The 24,733-nt window shown below is 36.1% G+C and overlaps 1 protein-coding gene across 1 annotated transcript; it reads right to left on the reverse strand.

Moving 5' to 3' along the window:
- Nucleotides 1-15,900: 15,900 nt before the first annotated feature.
- LOC142520957 (anthocyanidin 3-O-glucosyltransferase 2-like) lies at nt 15,901-17,517 on the reverse strand. Its single transcript, XM_075624121.1, has one exon. It carries the CDS (start codon nt 17,432-17,434, stop codon nt 15,986-15,988), a length of 1,449 nt encoding a protein of 482 aa, XP_075480236.1. The 5' UTR covers nt 17,435-17,517; the 3' UTR covers nt 15,901-15,985.
- Between the last annotated feature and the right edge of the window lie 7,216 nt (nt 17,518-24,733).

Below are 24,733 nucleotides of genomic sequence, written 5' to 3' on the forward strand. Positions count from 1 at the left end.
TCACTCCAAAGATCGTTGCAGTCCGAGATACAGCGATTTGAGCTCACAGTTTATGCTAGGGGCGAGGCCCCTAATCTTGCCACATTATCAGTACAGTCGACTTTGAGAGATAGAATTCGTGATGGACAGTCTATCGTTGAGCAATTACAAAAGTGGAGAGCTAGAGATGAAGCTAAGGGCCGGAAGTTATATTCTGAGGTGGATGGTATAGTTCGTTATCGAGATCATTTATGGATTCCTAGAAATGATTCTTTGAGAGATCTCATTATGAAGGAAGCTCATGACACACCACATTCCATTCATCCATGAAGCACGAAAATGTACAAAGATTTGCAGTTGTTATATTGTTGGCCAGGCATGAAGAGGGACATTCTGAGATTTGTATCTGAGTGTTTGACTTGTCAGCAAGTTAAAGCAGAACATCAAAGGCCAGCAAGAAAGTTTAAGTCGCTTCCTATTCCGAGTGGAAATAGGAAAATATTACTATGGACTTTGTTGTGGGATTGCCGAAGACTATTAAGGGATTCAATGCTATATGGGTGACAGTATCGTCTATGAAATCAGCGAATTTTCTACCTATCAAGACGACCTTCACCATGATTCAGTATGCCGAGTTATATATTCGAGAGATAGTTCGTCTGCATTGGATTCCTGTATCTATTGTTTCTGACAGAGATCCCAGATTCACGTCATCTTTTTGGAAGAGTCTGCATGCAACGATGGGGAACAAGTTATTATTCAGTACAGCATTCCATCTTCAAACCGATGGTCAGTCCGAAAGAGTTATTCAAATTATGGAAGATCTACTACGAGCATGTGTTATTGATTTCCAAGGCAGTTGGGAACCAAAATTACCTTTAGTGGAGTTCGCCTACAATAATAGTTATCAATCATCAATCGGGATGGCTCCTTTTGAAGCACTTTATGGAAGAAAATGTAGATCTCCTATTCATTGGGACGAGGTTGGTGAAAGAAGAGAGATTGGTCCGGATGTGATTGAAGAGACTGCCGAGCTGGTAGTCAAAGTTCGTGAGAGAATGAGAATTGCACAAAGCCGACAAAAGAGTTATGCTGACAAGAGACGATGAGATTTAGAGTTTGCAGTAAGAGATCATGTGTGTGTCAAAATAGCAACTATGAAAGGTGTTATGCGTTTGGCAAGAAATGCAAGCTTAGTCCAAGATTCATTGGTCCTTCGAGATTTTGGAGAGGGTTGGGACACTAGTTTATAGAGTGGCATTGCCACCGATGCTTTTTGGAGTTCATAATGTGTTTCATATTTCGATGCTGAGGAATTACATGTCGAATCCATCACATGTGCTAAATTACGAACCTCTACAATTGACTCCAAATATGACATATGAAGAAAGACATGTCCAAATCTTGGCAAGGCAAGAAAGAAGCTGCGAAACAAAGTCATTCCAATGGTCAAGGTCAAGTGGCTGGATCTCTCGGAAGAGAAAGCTACTTGGGGAACCAAGAGGGACTTGAAGAGTCGCTATCCAGAGCTATTCGGTAAGTTCTAATTTCGAGGACGAAATTATATTTAAGGGAGGGATGAATTGTAAGGTCCAAAAATTAAGACGACGTAATTCAGCTGCATGCAAATCTAAGAAATATTAAAAATTTCTAATTAATTGATTTTAATTGCTTAATTGATTATGTGACATGCATGATTATTTGTTAAATAGGATTTTATTGTCATTATGCATAAAACTGTATTTTTTTAAGGATTATTCGAGTTGCAATTGAGGAACGGAGACCGAGGGCTAAAAAATCTAAAATGCTTTTATTAAATAATTAATTTTATTTATTTAAAATATGTTTGATGTTTTCACATATTTTTGAAAATAAGGGGTTTTGAGGTGATTTTATACGTCCGGACGTAAATTTTATCCGTGGTTGTTTTTCAACAAAAATACAAACGTTTTGGCAACCCGGCTAATAAATTCACAAACTTTTTCAAACAAAATTATTTTTAAAATTTTAATCAAGCACTAATAGGCCTAATTACCTTCCTAATGGGTCTAAGCTTGTTTAAGGGATTAATTAAAGTATAAAATACTCAAAACCCTCCCCATTAACAAAAAGTTACACGCCAATTTCTCAGAATTTGCACACCAAATTTTCTCCAATATCCACGGCACACACACATCATATTTTTAAGAAGAAAAGTCTAAAATTTCAAGGATAATTCAGCCTAGGGTTCTTGCCGCCGTTCTTCTCAATCTTCAACAAATAATCGTGCGTTAAATACGCAAAGGCACGGATATTTTTTTCCTTCAACATCTATCACACCATATTAATCATCTAAACTTATTTTGAATGAAAAACATGGCACACAAGTAGAATTTTCGTAACTTCATGCATAGGTGTTATAAACTTGGGTTATTTGATTCCAAATTCATGTTTTAATTGTGTTAAGGAGGCTGCCATGACTAGGACATGTTCAAGCACGGTTTTACACACATTTAGAGTCCTAAGAACACCCTACAACGTGGCACATCAGAATCGAAACGAATTTGACCCACTTCCTGTCATAAGATAACATGGGGGCTCAATTATGATCATGAGGGGGTTTGTCTTGATAACGGCTTGAGTCCAGGGTCTGTGAAGGGTCAAGGGTAGACTCCTAGCCATGCTAGGACTCGGGTTAAGGGCTGGGGAAGGAGTCCTAGCCATGCTAGGACTCTCACTCGTGAAGGGAGTGCTTAGCGCAGATCGTGCGCAGGCTTGCATGGGTTGGGTGGCTCGGCCAAGGGGATGTGGGCTGGGCTAGGTCGACTCCTTGGAGTCCTAGGTGGGTGCACGATAGGCTGGTTCAAGGGCAGGATCTTTGGCTAGGTCCTAGGGGCAAATTCATAGAGTCCAAGCTAGGAAGGCCTCTCGGCCGAGTTCTTGAAGCTGCTGTTATGCCTTCGGGTTCGAGCCAGGGGTCATGTTCGTGGGTTCCAAGGGTCCAAGAGGGTGCCCTAAGGGGTTGGTCAGAGTTTTTTCCAGCATAGCTCGAGGGTGGCTTGAGGAAATTGGGACATGGCTCGGGGTGAACTTTTATGGGTCAAGATAGGGTTTTTAATGATCAAATTAATTAAAACATGGCTCACAAGGGTCGAGTCGTGGTTCACGAGGGCTAAAATAATATAAAAAGTCTAATTTTTTAATTTAGGAATTTTTTACATTAAAGTTTTGTTCGAGTACAATGGACACGACATGGTGTAGAAGAGTCAACGTGAGAATTGAAGAGCTGCGATAATCATATCCACACTTATTTGATTCTATTCCACCTGTTCCATTGTATTCAATGTATAATGTTTCATTTACTGATTTTAGTTTTGATATGTACTCTAACTAATGACAATATTTATTTGCCAATGTTATGTATATATGGACACTTGAGATTTTGAGGACGAAATCTTTTAAGTGGGGGAGAAATGTAAGGGCCTGGTATCGTATTATCGTAAATCATATTGTGATTATCGATAATTCATGAAATTGTTATGTGATAACGTGGATAATGATATATGTTACGGGTTTTAGCATAATTATTTGAGCATTAGTCCAAATTAAATGAAACCAATTCCATTAGAAAGCTAATATATAGTACTAAAACTTTTATGGTTTGAGTTTTGTCCAATCTATTTGGACATAGGGGCAAAATTATCCCAAAGTGTAACTTGTGCATTTTACTCTTTACACTGACACATTTTTGGAGAATGAGCATAATTCTCACGTCCAATATCCAAATTGAGTAAGGTCGGTGGAAAATGAAATCTAAGACATAGATCTACAAATTTCATGTTGACCACTTTTGCTAGTTCGGACCCGAGAATGTTGAACAGAACATCCCGGGCCCGAGCACGAGATGTTACTGCCCGAGCGTTGTATAATGAACACCCGGAGGGCAGAACACTCTGTGCCCTAGCGCGACATTTTATCGCCTGAGCACGACACAAATTGAATCCGGAGGGCAGAACACCTCGCGCCCGAGCGCGAGATGTTACCGCCCGGGCGCGAGTTCAGTGAGGTGATAAGAACGACATTTCTGTACGTTTTCTTTCATTATTCCTCATCAATTTCGAGAGAGAAACCAGAGAACTCGATTTCTAGTGTACGAAATCACCTCGAAACGTTATCCAAATGTGAAACAAATTATATATTCGGAATCCTTGCGTCGAGAGCTTTCTTTTGAGGTAATATGCTTTTGATTTCAACAAATTTCATTATTGAAATGCTGGAATAGCATGTATTTTAAGTCAAAATTCATATATGTGATAGAATAACCAACAAGAAATTAAGTTTTCAAGTCGGAATTAAATTATGTTATTATTTTGATTTGATATGAATTTTTAAAGTTTCAAAAGATATTTGAAACTTATATCGTTGAATTTGAATTAAATAATTGATTGAAATGAATGTATTATTGATGTAGATAGATCCATATTGATATCTTCAAGCTACATCGGCTTGAAACGAAAATTGAGGTATGTTGCGACCGAGTAACATACGACAGATATCTGTATCATATGATATATGTTTGATTGATTTGATTGAGAATATATGTCTATATGCCTTATTTGTGGAGTTGATGAGGCACACATGACATAAACATTGAGCTATGCTCCTTGGATACCTTGTTATGATTGGATTTGGTTATGGGGTTTGTGAACACGATGCTATGTTTGGCATTATGTGGCCCTTAAAGCATAGTCTTTAGTGGCCCCGATGATTGATTGAGATTTGGGATTTGATGGCGCTTTATCGACGATATCATATGAGTATCCCTGACATGATTTGATAGCGATTCGTTTGATTCTGACATGTTCTCAGTGGATGTGTAGAACCCGTAACTTAGACTACGTATAAGCCATGCATAATTCTAGTATTTTAAATGATTTTATTTCATGAGGATTTAAATGATTTTCCTTAAGTTAATTATTTCATGCAGCAGTTTGATTTTTACTAGTTCAGTTAATTCAGTGAGGCCGGACTAGAGTTGGAGTTTAGAGATAAAATTTAAGATTCAGAAAAACATTTCCAGAATTTATTTTAGCTAGCAAGTAAGTTCATTTAAGTTAAAAAGGAGGTTTGAGGATTTAATTTAATTACTTGAGGTGAGTAGAAAATAAATTTATTTAAGTTCCTTAATTAAGGGATTAATTCACTAAATTAATTAAAAGATAGGTGACGCTTTTAAGGGTTATAAATTTAGTAAATAATCAACATTCCTCCCTTCATTTTATTGAAGAATTCGGCCACCCCCTTAGTAGATTATATAAGGACTTGCCAACTCACCTTTGACCCATTCTTTGTTGAGTTAGCATACTAATCTTTTTAATTCTTGATCCACCTTAATTAATTAATTAATGAGCATTATCCTAGTCTAGAAAGAATGAGGATTTCGGTTACCACCTTCTAGAGTCATCCAACAACTCATTTGATATCAAACAAGAATTCAAATTTCAAAAAAAAAGGGAGACTTGGTCTTACATGCATCCCACCTATATTGCACCCATCTCCCTCACTCCCCTAACCATTTCCCCTTCTCCCTTAGTCTCGAAATTCAGAGTGTTTTGGAGAGAAAAAAACGTGAGCACCATAGCTAGGAAGAGAGAAGAAAATCGAGCTAGCAAGGTAGAATAGAAAGCGCTCCACCTCCTCCGCGCCGAATCGTCTCGTTCTTTCGTTTTTCTTTCAAACGAAACCAGGCATGCATATATTCTCCTTGACTCTTCAATCAAGTCCTAATATCATTTATTTTCATTACATGATCATGATTTTATAAACAAAAACCGAAGCATGGCAAGAAATTTCAGAAATTACACATGCAGATTTTCGGCCCCTTTTTCTTCAAGCTTCACGATTTTCTTTGGTGTTGTGGTTTCAGGTATTGGCTCGATTCCAGGCTCCTAAGGCGACATATAGACATGTAATAGGATGCATTAGGACCATGTTGGTCCATTCATTTAACCCCATGCACGCTGGAAAACACGAAAACGACAGCAACTCCACCTCTTGTCCAATTGAGCTTTTCGAAAATTCAGTTTCTGTCATATGGGAAATGAATCTGATCATGGCTGCCACAAGGCCTATAGCCATGGTTAGATCACTTCCCTAGCATTTCTAAGACGTGACTAAGTCACCCTTTTGGTGGCTTAGTCCATGGTGAATCGGTTTTCAATTTAAAACATCAAGATCGGCCCCTTTCCCTTTCGGCCCTTCATTTTTCAGCATGTGTGTTTCGACTTTTGTGGAATGGTGTGGATCTTGGTTGACCTATGGCCCTTACCATGGTTCATACCATACCCCTAGATGTCTATATCATGTCCTGGTCAATCAAATGGCCATTGGAACGATTCGTGACATCCAAACAAAAGCAATGCATCCTACGTGCAGAATTTGTTCTCGGTTGGAACGTTTGATTGCTTGCTGGTGTGGTTCAAATTGTGGCTGGCCTAGAGCCCTTAGCCATGGTTCAAATCATTCCTTAGGATGTTGGTAAGAGGTTCTGGTCGGTGGTTCAAGCCCCAATGGCCATTATCCTCGCAAACGACGCAAGGAAACCGAAGCACAGCTGCTGTATTTTTTGGACAGCAACTTGCTGTGACGGTTCAGTGGCTCGTTCGAGTTCTCGGTTGACTTTTAGCCTATGGACTTGGACTGGACAGTGCCTCATTGAGTTAGGAAGGTCATGTTTTTGACCGTTCATAATTCGGTTCATTTTTGAGGTCGTACGAGAATTTACGGTGCGATGTGCCAAATTGACTCTCGAAAGAGCGTTTCATGTTTTGGCCTCCATCCACCTAGATTTCGGCCGTAACTATTTTAGGAGCATTAATTCATCATTTTAAGCGTATTTTAATCATGACTATATGATGTTTCAGTGTTGGTTCGGGTTGGTTTGGAGTCATGATTAAATACGAAGCCATTAGGCGCATTTGTCTCAGTTTTTGGATTTAATTGCATAGTTGGGTCAAGTAAAAGCTATTGCATATTTTTCATGGCATATTTAGGTTGCAGCGAGCCTGGGAGCGATCCAATCCATCAGTAAAATTATTACAGGATATTTCATTTTGTGAATTAATTATATTACGTGCAAAATATTCATTTTTTAGATTTATGCGATATGGCTTGTGGTCACTTTACTATCATGAGTAAATCCGGTCACCAGTTACCGGTCCGGTCACCAGTTACCGGTCAGTTCAGTTGTTTCACCCAGTATACTGTGGCAGTAGTCTGATCAGACGTAAATCCGGTCACCAGTTACCGGTCCGGTCCCCAGTATCGGTCAGCTCAGTTCAGTTCAGGGACCACATGCGTAGACCATAATCTCAACAGAAAATTATTACATGCTATTTCAGTACAGGGCTCCAAGGAGCAAATATTTTTACTATGATTTTTCAGTTCAGTATGCACGTATTATAATTGCTCATGACAAGTTATTTCAAGTATGCCTCATGACATGATATTTTTATCCCATGCAAATTTTACTATATTATTTACTCGTTATTTACGATATATGCATGTTGAGTCTTTAGACTCACTAGACTTGATTGTTGTAGGTACTGATGATGTCGGGATCGAGGGCGGGGACCAGTGAGCTAGCTTGGGTCGGCAGTAGTGGCACCCGAGGACCTCAGTTTTAGCACTTGCCATTTTATTTTTGATGCTCAAATATTTTATCAGTTGTTGAATACTTTAACTTGTTATTTTGGCAAGTAATAATTTCTTCCGCTGCTATTTTGAACGTTAAACATTTTATCAGTTTTTGGTATGAATGAGGCACTCCATTTATTTTTTTAAAAAAAATTTAAATTTCCCGCAAATTTTCAAAGTAAGGATTTTCAGGCCTCGACAGGATGAGCATTTGACCTGATACCTCCACAACATACATGAATTGCATAGCATGTATCTTTGTTTAGATACTTGTGGTATATATTGTGGTTGTTTCATACTGAGCTTTGCTCACCCCAGAGGGGGCTGTTGTTGTAATTGTATGTGGACAATGACAGGTACTCCAGGATATCAGGAGACCGGAGAGGGTGCTTCTGGAGGGAGTCATAGTTTGACCTGAGGTTTTATGTTTTTCCCAGTGTATATATGTATCTATATACCGGAGCATGTCCTAAGGATATGAGTTGTTTGTATGTGGTTGGTTTTGATTATGTGTGGGCATATTTTATGATGTGAGATAAAATACTATTTTTAGTATTCAAATAATATATTTTGGGCTCATTGTAAAGAAAATTTAAACTCGTTTTCCGCTGTAATTAATTAACTCTAATCACATTGCATTGTAATAACGATTAAGAGTTAAGGGCCCCACACAATCCATCTAGTACCACTCCACAGCCTTCCTAGGTGACTTGGATACAGCCTAACATCGCACAGATTCGCAGCCCTCGCACGCCCCCATGGCCGAGCACTATCCCATGAAAACCCTAGCTTTTGTGCAGCCCTTATGTACAGCCCCATCTATGACCCCTTAAATGCCCAACATCGAGCCCCTATCACTCCTAACCTGTCAGCCCCCTTCAAACTAACAAGAAACATCAAGTCATGCAAGAAAAATCAAGTTTTTCCATGTATAATTTAAAAACGAAAATACCATGAGGCTTTTAGATTTCTCATGCAAAGATACATATCAACACATAACATGGTATGAATTATAAGAAAAAAAGAAATAATATGTGCATTTGCGTGATTTACGCACGAAAATTTGAGTCTAGACACGAAAGAACGTTTCCGGAGAGACGAGGAAGACCTTGCTGCGTTTTCTTTCGAAATCCCACGTGAACATGGCTTGGGAGTGTGGTGTGTACATGTGTTCAACTGCTAGGGGAGAAACCCTAGGTTTCTTATTGTTTAGGCGTGAGTTTGTAGAGTTTAAGGCTTGGAAAAATTCAAGGTTTGGTTATAAATAATAAGGTAGAAAATTGGACACAATAACCTTAGTATAATATACCCATTAGAATGTAGGAAAAATATCTCGTTTAAGAAAATTTTCGAAAATATTAACTGAGGCTCCAAAAAGTTCTTGTTTTCGTCAAAAATCGATTACCGTTTTAATATACAATTCGACATGTATAAACATCTCAAAAAACACCATTTTCAAAATTTTATATTTAATATACCATATATTAAATAAAAAATCATTTAATAAAAATATTTTTCCTTTACGGTCCCCGGTCTCTGTTCCTCCTTCGCGTCTCGAATAACCTTTTGAAAACACTATTTATGCATTCTAATATAAATCCATATTTTTCACATATAAACATACCTAACACATTTAATTATGCAATTAAAATAATTTAATTAGACATTTTTCATTTTTCTTAGATTTGCATGTAGTTGGATTACGTTATCGTATTTTGGACCTTACATTCCTAGTCGAATCAGTCGCGTAAAATAAGGATAAAGGTCGCTTGAGATTGAGACTAACCTATTATGTAAACATTATGTTTCAATGGTAAGGGCATGGAGATGTCCATTCATATAGATGAGTGATATTCTAGTGTATAGAAATAACCTGGATGAGCATAATGAACATTTGAAATTTGTGCTAATAAAACTTAAGACTACAAATTTTGTGTATGGAAAGAACTTGGATGATATTCTAGTGTATAGAAAGAATTTGGATGAGCATGTTAAACAATTGAAATTTGTGCTAATAACACTTGAGATTGAAAATTTACATACTAATTTAAAAAAGTTTATGTTTTGTACAAGCAAACTTTTTTGCTTCGGCTATGTTGTGAGTTCTCAAGGTATACAAATAGATGAGGAGAAGGTAAGTTGATGGATCCTGTGCTCGGCACCTTATGGGTTGCTTTAACACAATAAATAAATGAGCTGAAATAGCTCGTGTTCTAAGAATGTTTACACCAATGAATTAAATCGAGTTTGCTTTGAAACCAAGCGGAAAACACTCGAAGTAATCTTTCGTTAAGAAAAACTGACAAATTTTAAAAACTATTAGCTTGTGTAAACTGATCGACTGAAATACGGGGAATCAGTTCTTGCTTATTTCAGTTCAGTTATGGTGAGAACTGAACTGATATAAGCTGAACAGATCAAATCAGTTTAAAACACAGTTAAGCAGCTAATACACAAGATATGTTTTATGGATGTTCGGAGACTTCAGCTGCTCCTACGTCACCCCTTCTACCACCTCGGGTAGGATCCACTAGAAGACTTTGATTTATGCAACACTTTGTACAAACCCACCAGCTTAGGACTTACCCACTGCCTAACTGAACTCCTAGTCTAGACTGAAGGCATCACCTCCCAGACAACACTTGTTTAACGTTTGTGTGTCAAAAACTACATACACAAGTTTTACGTCTTTGTGCAAGACGATATTTTAGTGGTGGTGTGTCTGTGTGTGAGAACTGATCTCTTAAAACAACCCGAAAGTGTTCTTATACACTGAGGGAAATAAGCTTCTAAACTAACCTGATATGACTTTGGAGAGTTCCCTCGACTGGCCTGATTGCTTCTTTGTAAGCTGATATGCAATATGCATGCCCTCTCTTTTCTCTCTTGTATTTTTTACACACACTTTGTTGATGGTCTTGGTCTGTATTTATAGCAGAAATGCGGCCGTACATCAAGACTCATCACTTGTGATCATTGCAGCTTGAATGCGTACCTTGAGACTCGTGTCTCGACTTTTATGACAAGCATTCAGGAACCTCTCGACTTTAATCTTTGCTGCAACGTCCATTATTGTACTATTGATACTATAGTTGTTTTCCTTAATGCGTGCAGCTGGATTCCACCTTTGATAAGCTTGTCGTGTTATGCAAACTGATTGATTCCAAAATGAAGCTTTGAACTGGTAAGTGGAACTAGTCTTGAACTGGTTTGACGAAATCAGTTGGCTCGTCAGCTGAACTGATTTAACTAATTCAGTTGAACTGATCAGTTGGGCTTTTCATCAGTTGAGCTCTTCATCAGCTGGTCGGGCTTATGAAGGTCTTTTGCTGAACCATCTATCAACTGATCAATCAGTTGATCTGGTCTTTGATACTTCAATTGGACTGGTTCAGTTTGAGTAGTCAGTTGACACTTTCAGTTTGGATCTCGAAAGCTTCAATTTTTGCTCGGTAACTGATCAGTTCGAAGTCTGATCAGTTACAGCTTCCTACGCACTTAGGTAAATTCATTAGAAACAAAATAACATATTTTGTTAACATCAGAATCAAGATTGAGAACATGAAATGTTCCAACAATCTTCCCATTTTTAATGATCATAAAACTTGACCAATTAAAGCGATTTTGAAAATTTAAAATTTAAAACTGATTATCCCCCTTCTTGAGAATAAAAAACACTTAAAACTTAAAAAGAAAATTTTAGTTCGAGGGATAACAAATTTAAAAACAGTTAAAAACTCCACATCAATAACTTAATTAAAAACGAGTTTAGAAATAATTTTCAGTTCGAGGGAAAGAAAGCTCCCCCTCAATAACTGAATTAAAATCTCCTCTTTAAAAATAATTATCTACGCCAAAGTTTATTAGTTTTAATTATTCAAGCAGTTTATACAATAAATCTGGAGATATCAGTTCAATCACATAGAAACATAACTGGATAAACATGATGTTTATTTAATTAAATAGATATCCCTTTTACTATATGTTTAAGTACATCAACCGTTATAAGGGAAATTGCTACTACAATAGCATATTTTATGCAACATCAAATATCAATCAGTTTATACATGACATAACTAGATATACCAACAACTGGTTTCCTTGAGCTCTTGAAGTGATGCAATGATCTTGAGTCTCTTTGCCAGTAAAACAGCTAGATGACTTGGACAGGATCTCTGTGTTGCCAAACTGGTCGAGATGACTCAAACTGGACTCAACTAATTCTGAACCGCATTGATTATCAACTTTGATATGATATAGCAATGAAGTGACGGTATACTGTTGATGATTAAGCTCCACTTTAATCATCCAACATCCCAACATAGCTGAGTTTTGTCTGTTGAACAGCTAACCTGGTAGGCTTTGCATCTAAAACCTTGTCTTCTGATCAGTTTTGCTAAACAGCCAACATGTAAGACTCATAATTCTGCAGGATGATTAAATCCCCAAAGCTCGGGTCGAGAGAAGTGGCTACAACGTTAGTTGCAGAACCAATCATCTCTACCCTTCACAATTAGCGTTATATAAACAATTTCAAAAAGTTTTGAAAATAATATAAAGTACTTTTAAATAACATTTAAAGTTATTTTAAAGCAAAATAATTTTAAACATTTTCAAATGTCCTTCTTAGAACAACTAGCTCTGATAACAATTGATGGATTGTGTGCTCGACACATTAGGGGGTGCTTTGAACACAATAAATCAATGATCTGCAATATCTCGTGTTCTAAAAATGTTTACACCAATGAATTAAATCGAGTTTGGTTTGAAACCAAGCGGAAAATACTCGAAGTAATCCTTCGTTAAGAAAAACTGATAAAGAAAATTTAGAAAACTATTAGCTTGTGTAAAATGATCGACTGAAATACGGGAAATCAGTTGTAGCTCATATCAGTTAAGTTATGATGAGAACTCAACTAATATCAGCTGATTTGATCAAATCAGTTTAAAACACAGTTAAGCAGTTAATACACAAAAAATGTTTATGGATGTTTAGAGACTTAAACTGCTCCTACGTCACCCTTTCTACAACCTCGATTAGGATCCACTAGAAGACTTTGAATTATAAAACACCTTGTACAAACCCACCCAGCTTATGACTTATCCACTGCCTAACTGAACTCCTAGTCTAGACTAAAGGCATCACCTCCCAAGCAAAACTTGTTTAACCTCTGTGTGTCAAAGACTACATACACAAGTTTTACGTCTTTGTGCAAGACGATATTGAGTGGTGGTGTGTGCGTGTGTGAGAAATGATCTCTTAAAACAGGCCGAAAGTGTTCTCACGCACTGAGGGAAATAAGCTTCTAAACTAAGCTGATATGACTTTGGAGAGTTCCCTCGACTGGGCTGATTGTTTCTTTGTAAGCTGATATGCAATATGTGTGTCCTCTCTTTTCTGTCTTGTATTTTTTACATACACTTTGTTGATGGTCTTGGTCTGTATTTATAGCAGCAATGCAACCGTACTTCAAGACTCATCACTTGGGATCGTTGCAGCTTGAATACATTCCTTGAGACTTGTGTCTCCGCTTTTCTAACAAGCATTCAGGAACCTCTCGACTTTAATCTTTGCTGCAACGTCTATTATTGTACTATTGATAGTACAGTTGCTTTTTTCTTAATTCGCGCAGCTGGATTCCACCTTTGATAATCTTGTCGTGTTATGTAAACTGATTGATTCCAAATTGATGCTTTGAACTGGTCTTGAACTGGTTTGGCGAAATCAGTTGGCTCGTCAGTTAAATTGATTTCACTGATTCAGTTGAATTGGTCAGTTGGTCTTTTCATTAGTTGGGCTCTTCATCAGCTGGCCGGACTTCTAAAGGTCTTCTGCTGAACCACTTATCAACTGATCAATCAGTTGAAATGAACTTCAGTTGGACTAGTTTAGTTTGAGCAGTCAGTTGGCACTTTCAGTTTGCATCTCAAAAGCTTCAGTTTTGGCTCGGTAACTGATCAGTTACAGCTTCCTGCTTGCTTAGGTAAATTCATTAGAAACAAATTGACAAGTTTTGCTAACATCAAAATCAAGATTGCGAACATGAAATGTTCCAACATAAGTGTTATTCGAGATTGATCAATGCCTGTTGCTATTGGTCAAGTTCGAAGTTTTTATAGCCTTGCGAGCTTATATTGTATATTTGTGAAGGATTTTAGCACTACGGCATCACCCATGACTGAATTTATCAAGAATAATTTTTCCTTCCGTTGGAGCGATGAGCAAGAGAAGTCCTTTAATATCATGAACAAAAACTGATTAATGAATTTTTACTTGTATTGCTTGATTTTTCAAATCTTTTTTAAAATAGAATGAGATGCATCAAATATAGGTTTTGGAGGCATATTGATGCAAGGAGGACTCCAAGTCTAGTATTTTAGTGAGAAACTAAAAGGAGCAGCTTTGAACTATCCAAGTTATGATAAAAAGTTTTATGCATTGGTGAGATCTCTTGAAACTTGACATCATTAATTTAGGCATTAACTTAGGCCTAAAAAATTTGTGATTCATATGGATCATAAATCTTTAAAGTACCTTAAGGCGCAAAAAAAGCTTAACAAGAGACATGTTAAGTGGGTAGATTTCGTTCAGATGTTCCTCTATATGATCAAGAATGAGCAAGGTAAGAAGAATGTGATGACATATGTATTATCACGAAGATATGTGTTGTTTTCTACCTTAGATTCAAAATTATTTAGTTTGAGCATGTTAAGCAATTGCATGTTTTATATGATATTTTAAGGAGATTTTTGATATATGTATGCACCGTTCACATGATAAATTTTACTTGCATGATAGTTTCTTATTTAGAAAGCATAAATTGTGCATTCCTAGATCTCTAATTCATGAGTTGCTTGTTAGGTAAACCCATGGGGAGGTTTAATGAGACATTTTTATGTGGCTAAGACATTTAACGCATTGCATGAACATTTTTACTGGTTCTATATGAAACGTGATGTTGAACATATTTGTGAGAAGTGCATACCATATAGATAAGCAAAATCTAAGACACAATCACATGATTTGTACATTTTACTTCTTATTTCTAATGAAAATTGGGTTGATGTTTCCATATATTTTGTTTTGAGTTTACATAACTCTAAGAAGAGGAGATATTCTATTTTTGTGGAGATTGATTGTTTTTGTAAGATTTTGTCGGGTTTTGAATATGAAAGAAACCCAATATATAGTACAAATATTTTAATTTAAACACATAATAATAAAATATCCCTCGTATATATAATTTAAATTTGAAAGTCTAGAAAAATAAAATATATTTACTAAATTAAATAAACAATTGTTTAAAAAATAAAAATGGTCAAAATAAATACTAAATTATGAAAATTTATGATATAAATATACAATAAATATTTTTTCAGACATACAATATATAAAAATGTAAGCAATATTTATTAATTATATATTTTTAAAAAAAATTAAAATTTTCGGGTCACCCCAACCCAATTTGATCATTTTTTTCGGGTCAGCTATCGGGTCTAACTCGATCTGACCCGAACCTAAAACCTCAAATCCAAACCTGATTTTTTTCGGGTTGAACGGTGTCCGTGTAAGTGAGTCGTGTTTGATTTTGACACCCATGTCCCTCAATCCAAAAAAAACCATCAAGAAAACGCAACAGCAACTGTACCTCTGAATTATCCCAAAAGCTTCTCTTATGGCATTAAATCTCAAAAAACCATGTACCACAAATCCATAAGACACCTACTGCAGAATTTTACCAATCAGAAAAATAAATATGGAAAATAAAAACTCCAGATACAGCACCACACAATTAAAAAAATCCTTCAAATCCACCCAATCATATTTGACAGAAGAAAAGGAAGAAGGGGTAAGTGGGGTTTAATTCCATTTTTGTGCTGAACTGATTAGAAGTTACGTTATTGTTTGCGAAAGACAAAGGTGCATGATCTATATGGAAGAACGGGGGTAGTGTCTAACGTGATTTGCAAGCTACAGGGTGCACCGAAGGTAGCGATTGCAGACGTCATAAAAAATGAATGAATCTCGATGATTACGTTGTGTTTTTGACATTATAAGTTTTTCCGAACTAAAGAATTGGTGACTTGTTCTTTTCCTTGTCGGATTCCGGAAAACGTTGTTCTGTATTACAAGTCAGTTCAACTTTGGATTGCACGACACTTACAAATTCATAGTCTTCAAACCAGTTGTGTTCATATGGGTGCGACTTGATTTAAGAAATCGAAGCATTATCGAAATTTTTGAAGTTTTTTTCACAAAATTTTACTAACAATTTATTCAATTTCATCAAAAGCAACCAAATTCAAAACCTTCAATACAATCAAAACATTATCAACCAAAGTTGTTGATCACATCCTCAATGAAACTAATTTGAGCATTATAAGAAGATCCACCTTCTTCCACAGCCATCCTGCTTTCCTTCTGCAATTTCCTCACCTTCTCCTTCACTCCACTATTCCCATCAACCTCCATCAGCCGCCGTATCGCCGCCTCTATCTCCTCCGATCCTATAATTTCCGCCTCCTCCTGCGGTCCTACATAATCCTTGTTGTAGTCCATCCTGATAGCCTCCGCCATCTTGAATTCCTTCACAAGCTGAAATGCATTCAACTGCTGCTCGGCCTGCAACGGAAAAGTGGCGACCGGCACCCCACACCACACGCTCTCCAAAATCGAATTCCAGCCACAATGAGAGACGAATCCTCCCACTGCGACATGTGACAGCACCGGTATCTGCGGCGCCCATCCTATCAACTTCCCTCTCCCTTTAGTCCTCTCCAAGAAACCTTCCGGCAGTATGCCATCGAAATTTTCATAATCTGTCGGAAGCTGCACCTTCCCTTTCGGTGGTGGCTTCCTTACGGACCATAGAAACCGGTGCCCGCATCTCTCCAACGCAGACGCTATCTCCTTCAACTGTGGCACCTCTAAAGTCCCTCTGCTACCAAAGCACAAGAAAACTACCGACGAATCCGGTTGAAGATCGAGCCATTTCTCGATCTCGTCGTCACCGGACTGGCTTTTGGAGCTTCCAAACTTATGGTTTAAGTTCAGAATGGGTCCAACGGGGTAGAGTTTTGGCGCCTTCCCATTCGACAAAGATCGAATAGCATAAGATTCAAGTTCATAGAACGTGTTGACCAAAACACCTTTGATCCTTGAATATCTTTTAAAACAATCAAACGACAATTCAGTTAACGGACCTTCTGTCACCACTGCAGCAGGCAAGACCGTGGCCGGAACTTTAATGGATATACAAGGCACAGATAACTCGGCGTCGGATTTCTTGTACTGAGTGAGTTGTTGATTGTGTTCGAATTTAAGGGATGTTAGATGGGAAAACAGGCCGAGGAAACTCGCGCTGGAAGTGAAGAAAACGTAACACGGTAGGCCGAACTCATCCGCAACATCGACAAATTTAGTGCAGAACATGTCCACAACGATCCCGGCGATTCGGGCTGAGGATTGTTGAACGAGCTCCGACAGCACGTTTCTTAATCTGGGGATTTGATTTTCGATGACGTCGAATAAAAAGGTGTCTGATGCGACGATTTCTTGATACGGGAGGTGGATTATGCGTATAGAGGAGATGGCAGGGTTGGGATCTGAAGAGATATCTTGGGTGTAAGCGTCGACCAAATTGTTATTTGAGAACTTGATGATGACAAAAGTGATGGAGAGGCGATGGTCTCTTTGCAGGAGAAGCTTGGCCGCCTCCACGGCGGAGATGAGGTGGCTCAGCCCTGGTAAGGGGATGAACACTAGTTCTGTTTTCTTCATCTTCTCCGCGTTCGATGGACTCTTTCTTGCTGCTGTTATCCAATTTCATTTCTTTTATAGATTACATATTATTCTGAGAATTACAAATCTTTTAATTTATGAATAAAATATTCAAATCGGGTCTTATCATTAACAGCCAATTGCCTCAAGTTTTGGAATTTATGAATATAATATTTAAATTTGGTTTTATCATTAATTTTTCATATTATTTTATTATATGTTAATCAATTTTGATAATGCATAATATATTTTTATATACACACTTTAATGTCTCCATAATATATATTAATATATCTATACATGCACATATACTATATGTATAGACATATTATTTAAAACTAAATAACAATTATTTACTTTTCTTAATTAATTTATAAGTTAATTAATTCTAACCCTTCTAGAATCTTTTACAAAAATTTTGTAAATATTAATAGTCACTACTACTAATATTGTTATTTAATTAACAAATTTCAAATTCACTTAATAAATAATTGTAAACTCTTTATACAATCGACGATCTGAAAGCGCCGACGTATCAGCGTTACAAATCTTGTCCATATAATGAAAACTGGAAATTCAGAAGATCAAAAATTCTATCCATCCATTTTTGGCATTTGCTAGTTCGTGAACTACTTCACTAAAACAAGTAGTTAAACTCTTCTTACTCAATTAGTAGTGAAGCTAGCTTTCATTTTTTCTATCATAAATTTATGGCATCTAAATGAATTCAATATTATCGTTGGGAGCAAAGCCTATAAATAGCCGAGAAGATCAGCTGAGAACTAGTTTTGAGTTTTGTGAATAAGCAAGTAACAGTTATCAAGTTATCACTATCAGTTACAAAAAGGTCATGTTTTATCAGATATTTTCATAGCTTTCAGGTTATATTTTGAGCACTAGCACAAGCATTTATTGTCACTGTATTCGATCTTTATAGATTAGTTGCGTTTAGAAAAATATATCAGTTTCGTACTGATAAAAGCGTAAAGATACTAAGAGTTTCAGTTTGACAATGTTTAAAACCAAACTGAAGTGGGTTATTACAGATTCTATAATTAATTAAAGTCTTTTAGTGAAAATCCCATCATTGAGATAGAAGAGGTGACGTAGGAGCATTTGAAGTCTCTGAACATCTTTAAATCTTTGTGTTCTTCATTTCTCAAGTATTCAATCGGTCTTTCAATTTATTTCCACACTTTAAGTTAACTGAATGACATTGACAATAAGATTATCGAATTCAGTTTATCACTAAACTTACTCATTCGAAAAGATTCGAAAATCATAAAGTGTTTATTCAACCCCCATTCTAAACACTTTCACTAAACCAACCGATCCTTACAAAATGCATGTTTTATTCTTAGATCACATTTATGTATTTCCATGCAACACATTCATACTTGATGTATGTTATTGATTATGCTAATATTGTGATCATTGACGGGTCTAGTGATTTTAAAGGTAGCGATGATCGTTTTGGTTCATTATTGTTATAATTGATAAATCAGATTGTTAAGGAGTATTTTGATTTAGATAGCAAGAGCTCAATCTAGTTTTTGCATGTACAATATACGAATAACTTATGGCGAGCCCAGGTGGGAGATTGTTGGAATTATTTGTAGGCTCACATAATTTAATTAATTGAACATGGACAAGCTATCAAATAATGAACCCAATAAGGAAGTCTAATTAATAATGTGTTTCCAAAGTATTAAATAAATTGATATGGTCCACCTTGTGTGTAGAATTCCAGGCCAATTAGATCATCTATGATGGGTCGAAGACTGCTAAGGTTATGGTTCCTGAGGCATAAAGAATAACACATAATATATATGACGCACATATTCTAGATCTATCTTCTTCTTCAATCGAAGGCAAGAATAATGTGGTCGATTCTCTGTCGTGTTGGAAGATCCGTAATTCCGACGCTCGATCAATCGATGGATTCTGATACGTGTTTACTGTTATTTATATTTTCTCATAATTCGAAATAAATTCCTGGCGTTTTGTGACATATGGATTTAATCACTTGATTTGTAGATTTATTTTATTAAATATCTAACAATCCAGAGTTATGAAGACCAAGTATCTAATTATAGTTTATTCAAGTATCTAATTATAGTTTATTCACTTCCACATTTCGCATTTTTCTTTGTAAGAACAGCTTCCGCATTATTCATATTTCAAATATGTAATGAAATGTCTGCTATTCTTTTTCTTAAAACGTGCTAGAATTTATTTTTTCAAACCTCACTTAGCATTCGGCCGAACCATAAAATATTTTTGACATCACTTTAAAATAACCCAACCAACTAACATTTAAAAATCCAATGGACAATAGTTTAAAGCATAAAATCGTCAAACGTTTTACCAACCTCAAAACATTATTTGAAAAGTATAGTCCATATTATAACCTCTCAAAAATCACTCATAATCATGATAAAAATCATAAAATATCTTTAACATAACTTAAAATCATAAATTATAACTAGTGTGGAAAACTAACGTCGGTCCTCGGGTTATGTGCACCTTCAGTTCAGCAAAGTCAACCATCAAGACCTCCATAATCATTATTATCATAATCACCTACATCAATCACACCTAGTAAGTCTAAAGACTCAACACACAATAATCTTGATAACAAGTACATATACAGATCACATGCAACAATGAAAAATACTTGTACTTAAAATATCGTTTTCATGAAGATGCATAAACCTTAAAACAATACCATTTTCATAAACATTTTCATGAGGCATAAACTTTAAACAAAACGTTTTTCATAATGATGCATCAACTTTAAACATAAACATTTTCATAAATTTTTCATAAACATTTTCGTAAACATTTTCATACCATCCTCAACATATTCATATGAACATGCATAACATAAACCTCAACATTTTTCTTTTTCCTCATTTTATAGCATATATCCTTTCATCATGATCATAAATATTTTTCCTTTTTATTGAATTCAGATCGTTAATTGTGACTTTCCTCATCTTCAAAAAGTCGATGGATTAATCTACATGTAACCACAGTACTTGGCGACGGGGACACCAGCAACACTCTCACCGGTCAACTAGGCCTTGGCCTATCCTCATCGAATGGAAATACGATCGTCGGGCTCCCTCTAGGGCCTTCTCCAATAAATGGGCTCCCTCTGGGGCCCTTTCCCTCACGGTATCCTCATTCTTATCATCATATCCTCATATTCTCAAAAGTCACAATTACTTCACCTCCTCCAATGTTTCATACTTTCATCACTTTATAAATCATGCATTTAATATCCTTTTCCTTTTAAAAACAAGCATGCAACATATTTTTTAACGTTTTCGTTTAATCATAAAACTCATAAACATTTTAAAAGAAACCTTTTAACATATAAAAATCCATAAATCTTTTAAATAAACATTTCAACATCATAAACATTTAAAATATGCATTTAAAATAAACATTTTAACATATTAAATCATAACCGTTTAAAATAACATTTTGACATAATAAATCATGAACATTTAAAATCAAAGTCTTAAAAATTCATAAAAATTTGAAATAATCATATTAGCATGTAAAACAACATTCAGTATACTGCCACGACGTTTACTAATTTCTAGGTGTAAAATGACCGTTTTACCCCAAACGTAAAATTTCACGTTTTTGACTTTTTCTTAATTTCTTTGACTCTAACATGTCCCAAATAATTATTTAGGCTTACAAGAATTTTCTCATATTTTTATTGAGCTTGAATCGATGATTTTTAAATTAATCTTTAAATATAACGTATTAATGCGTTTTAATCACGTATTAAACCAGACCTTAATATAAAATTCCCAAATTACAAATTTAGACTTTTAATAATTATTTGAGTTTAAATATAGTTTTCCATAATTTTATTCCACTTAAAACAAGGTTTTTCGATTACTTCTTTAATTAACGTTTGGATAAATCCAAAACTCCATATTTTGATCCCAAATTTTAAACATGACATTTTTATTATTTATTCTACCCTTCCAAGTCATGAGACACATCCGTGGACCCATGGAGTCAATTTTAGTCTTATTAAATTTGAAATTGACACCTTATCGAACACACCGAGCCATCTCCCAAAATACTCGAGCCATGCCCGAGCCATCTCGAGCCAAACCCAAGCCAACCCACCTAGGGACCATACTGATCATATAATGGCCCGAAAATTCGTGTTTGAAAATTTTCGAAAAAATTAAAAATTTTCTTTTTAAATGATTAAAATGCCTCGTTCATAAAATAATCTGATAAATAAAGTTTTATGTTCGAAATGGCAGCGGAAGTAAATGTTTTTTTGTAAAAATAATAATTTAAAATAATCCAGCAACGTGAAAAATGTTTGATCATAAAATAGTAAATGCTGAAAAAATGAGGTCCTCGGGTCCCACTACTGCCGACTCGAGCTGGCTCACTGGTCCCCGCCTTCGATCCCGACATCATCAGTACCTACAACAATCAAGTCTAGTGAGTCTAAAGACTCAGCATGCATATATCGTAAATAACAAGTAAATAAATAATAAAATCGCATGTAAGTGAAAATATCTTGTCATGAGGCATAACGTAAAATATTGTGTCCTGATTAATTATAATACGTGCATAACTGAACTGAAAATCATAAGTGAAAATGTTTGCTCCTTGGAGCCCTGTAATGAAATAGCTTGTAATAATTTTCTGGCGAGATTGTGGTCTACGCAAGTGGCCCCTGCACTGAACTGAACTGAACTGAACTGACCGGTAACTGACAACCGGGTGAAGTAATGAACGTCTGATCAGACTAATGCCATAGTATACTGGGTGGTACAACTGAACTGACCGATAACTGGCGACCGGGTGAAATAATAATCACATGATAGTGAAACGGCCACAAGCAATATCGCATAATTCTCAAAATGAATATTTTATATTTTTATGCACGTAATATAATTAAATGGCGTAATTAAATATCCTGTGATAATTTTACCACATTGGTTGGATCGTTCCCAGGCTCGCTGCGACTTAAATCTAACATGAAAAATATGCAAAAAGATTTATTTGACAAAACTATGCAATTAAATCCGAAAACGCGGCAATTACGCCCAACGACTTCGTATTTAATCATGACTCCATACCAACCCGAACCAACACTGAGCCATCATATAGTCATGATTGAAATACGCCTAAAATGATGAAATAATGCTCCTAAATTTACAGTACTCGAAATTTAGTGAATGGAGGCCAAAAACATGAAACGCTCTTTCGAGAGTAACTTTGGCATATTGCACCATAAACTCTCGTACGACCTCTAAACTTGACCACATCACGAACGAACAAAAACATGACCTTTCTAACTCAATGAGGTACTATCCAGTCCAAGGCCATAGGCTAAAAGCACACCAAGAACTCGAAACACACCCCTGAACCACAGCACACTTGCTGTCAAAAATTACAGCAGCGGTGTTTGCGAGGCTAATGGCCATTGGGGCTTGAACCACCGACCAGAACCTCTCACCAACATCCTAGGGAATGGTTTGAACCATGGCTAAGGTCCCTAGGCCAGCCACAATCCAAACCACACCATGAATCAACCGAAACTTCCCCACCGAGAGCCAAACCTGCGCGTGGGCTGTTGCAATCGTTATTGCTGTCATGGACCATTCCAAAGGCCATTTGATTGACCATGGCACAATCTAGACATCCAGAGGTAAGGAGCGAACCAAGGCTAAGGGCCAGAGGCCAACCGAGATTCACCCCAACCATCAAAACCGAAAAGTACACATGCAGAAAAGGGGAAAGGGTCGAAGGGGCTGTTCTTGTGTTTTTATTTGAAAACCGATTCCGTCATGGACCAAGCCTCGAAAGGGCGACTTGGTCATGTCTTAGACATAACAAGGAGATGTTATAACCATGGCTATAGCCCATAGGGTAGCCAAGATCAGAACCATCAACCTTGACAGCAAAACCGAAAAATCGAAGAACAATATGACACTAGAGGGGAGTTGCTGTCATTTCTGAATTTCCAGCGGGTATGGAGCTTGAACGAACAGACCAATATGATCCTAACATGTCTTAGTGCGTGTCTAGATGCAGCCTTGGGAGCCTGGACATGAGCCAACCGCCTGAAACCATCAAAACAGCCAAAACCGTGAAGCATGAAGAACCCAAAAAAAAAAACTATGCAGAATTCTGTGATCATGTTGCTGAAAAATTTCGGTTCTTGGCTATAAATCATGATCATGTAATGTTTTAAAAATCATATTATGACTTGATTGAAGAGCAAGGGAAAATATACACATGCCTGGTTTCGTTTGAAAAGAAAACGAATTAATACGACGACACGGTGCGGCGGAGGCGGAGTTCTCTTCTCTTGTTTTTTCTTTTATTTTTCTTGTGTTTTCTCTCTTATTTCTCCCTAGCTTCTCACGTTTTTTGTGAAGGTTTTTACTCTGAAATTTCGAAAATGGGGAGGGGAGGAAAGTCTAGGAAGATAAATGGGAGGTTGCTAGATGAATGAGAATTAAAATGGCAAGATAAATCTTTCTATCTTCTAGTTTGTTAGATGGTTGATATCAAAAGATTTTTGACGGATATTTCTAGGTTGTATTTGGTCGATCATGGGGTCTAGGAACAAGGGAGAAATATTGCTTAATTAATTATTTGATGGTGATTTAAAAGTGGGGGGAATATCTACCTAGAAAAAGACTAAGGGTAAGATAATAAAGAATGAGTTGTCCAACTAATTAAAATCTTTAAAAATAAAGGAGGAAAATATTGTTAGATAAACATGGTAGAATATTGCTTAAATAATTAATTAGTGGTGAATAAAATTTAGGGAATTATTTTACAAGAAAAGGTAAGGAAAGATATTAAAGAAATGAGTTGTCAAATATTTTTAAATTAATTAAAGCTGATGGCCGATTTTATTAGATAAAGTAGGGTAAGAAATTGATTAATTATTAATTAAATGAGGATTTAAAATTAAGGGATTATCTACCATGAAATGAATATGGAAAGGAATCAAAGTTGAGTTGCAAATAAAAAACTAAATCTTTTAGAAATGGGGTGGCCGAAAATTAGAATAAAAATGGAGGAAAATATTTCTTAAATCTTGTATTTTAATTTTTTAGAGTTTTATCTACCCATTAAATATTTTAGTGAATTAATAAATTAATTATGGAATAACATTATCTTGCATGCATGGCTAAATCTTTAAATTAAATTGCTAACACGTTAAGTTGAAATTTCTTAATTAAAATAAGCCTAGATTAACTTATCTCAATTGGTCACATATTTTAATTT

The sequence above is a fragment of the Primulina tabacum genome, chromosome 12, assembly GCF_025594145.1.
Source record: "Primulina tabacum isolate GXHZ01 chromosome 12, ASM2559414v2, whole genome shotgun sequence".
NCBI classification, from domain to species: Eukaryota; Viridiplantae; Streptophyta; class Magnoliopsida; order Lamiales; family Gesneriaceae; genus Primulina; species Primulina tabacum.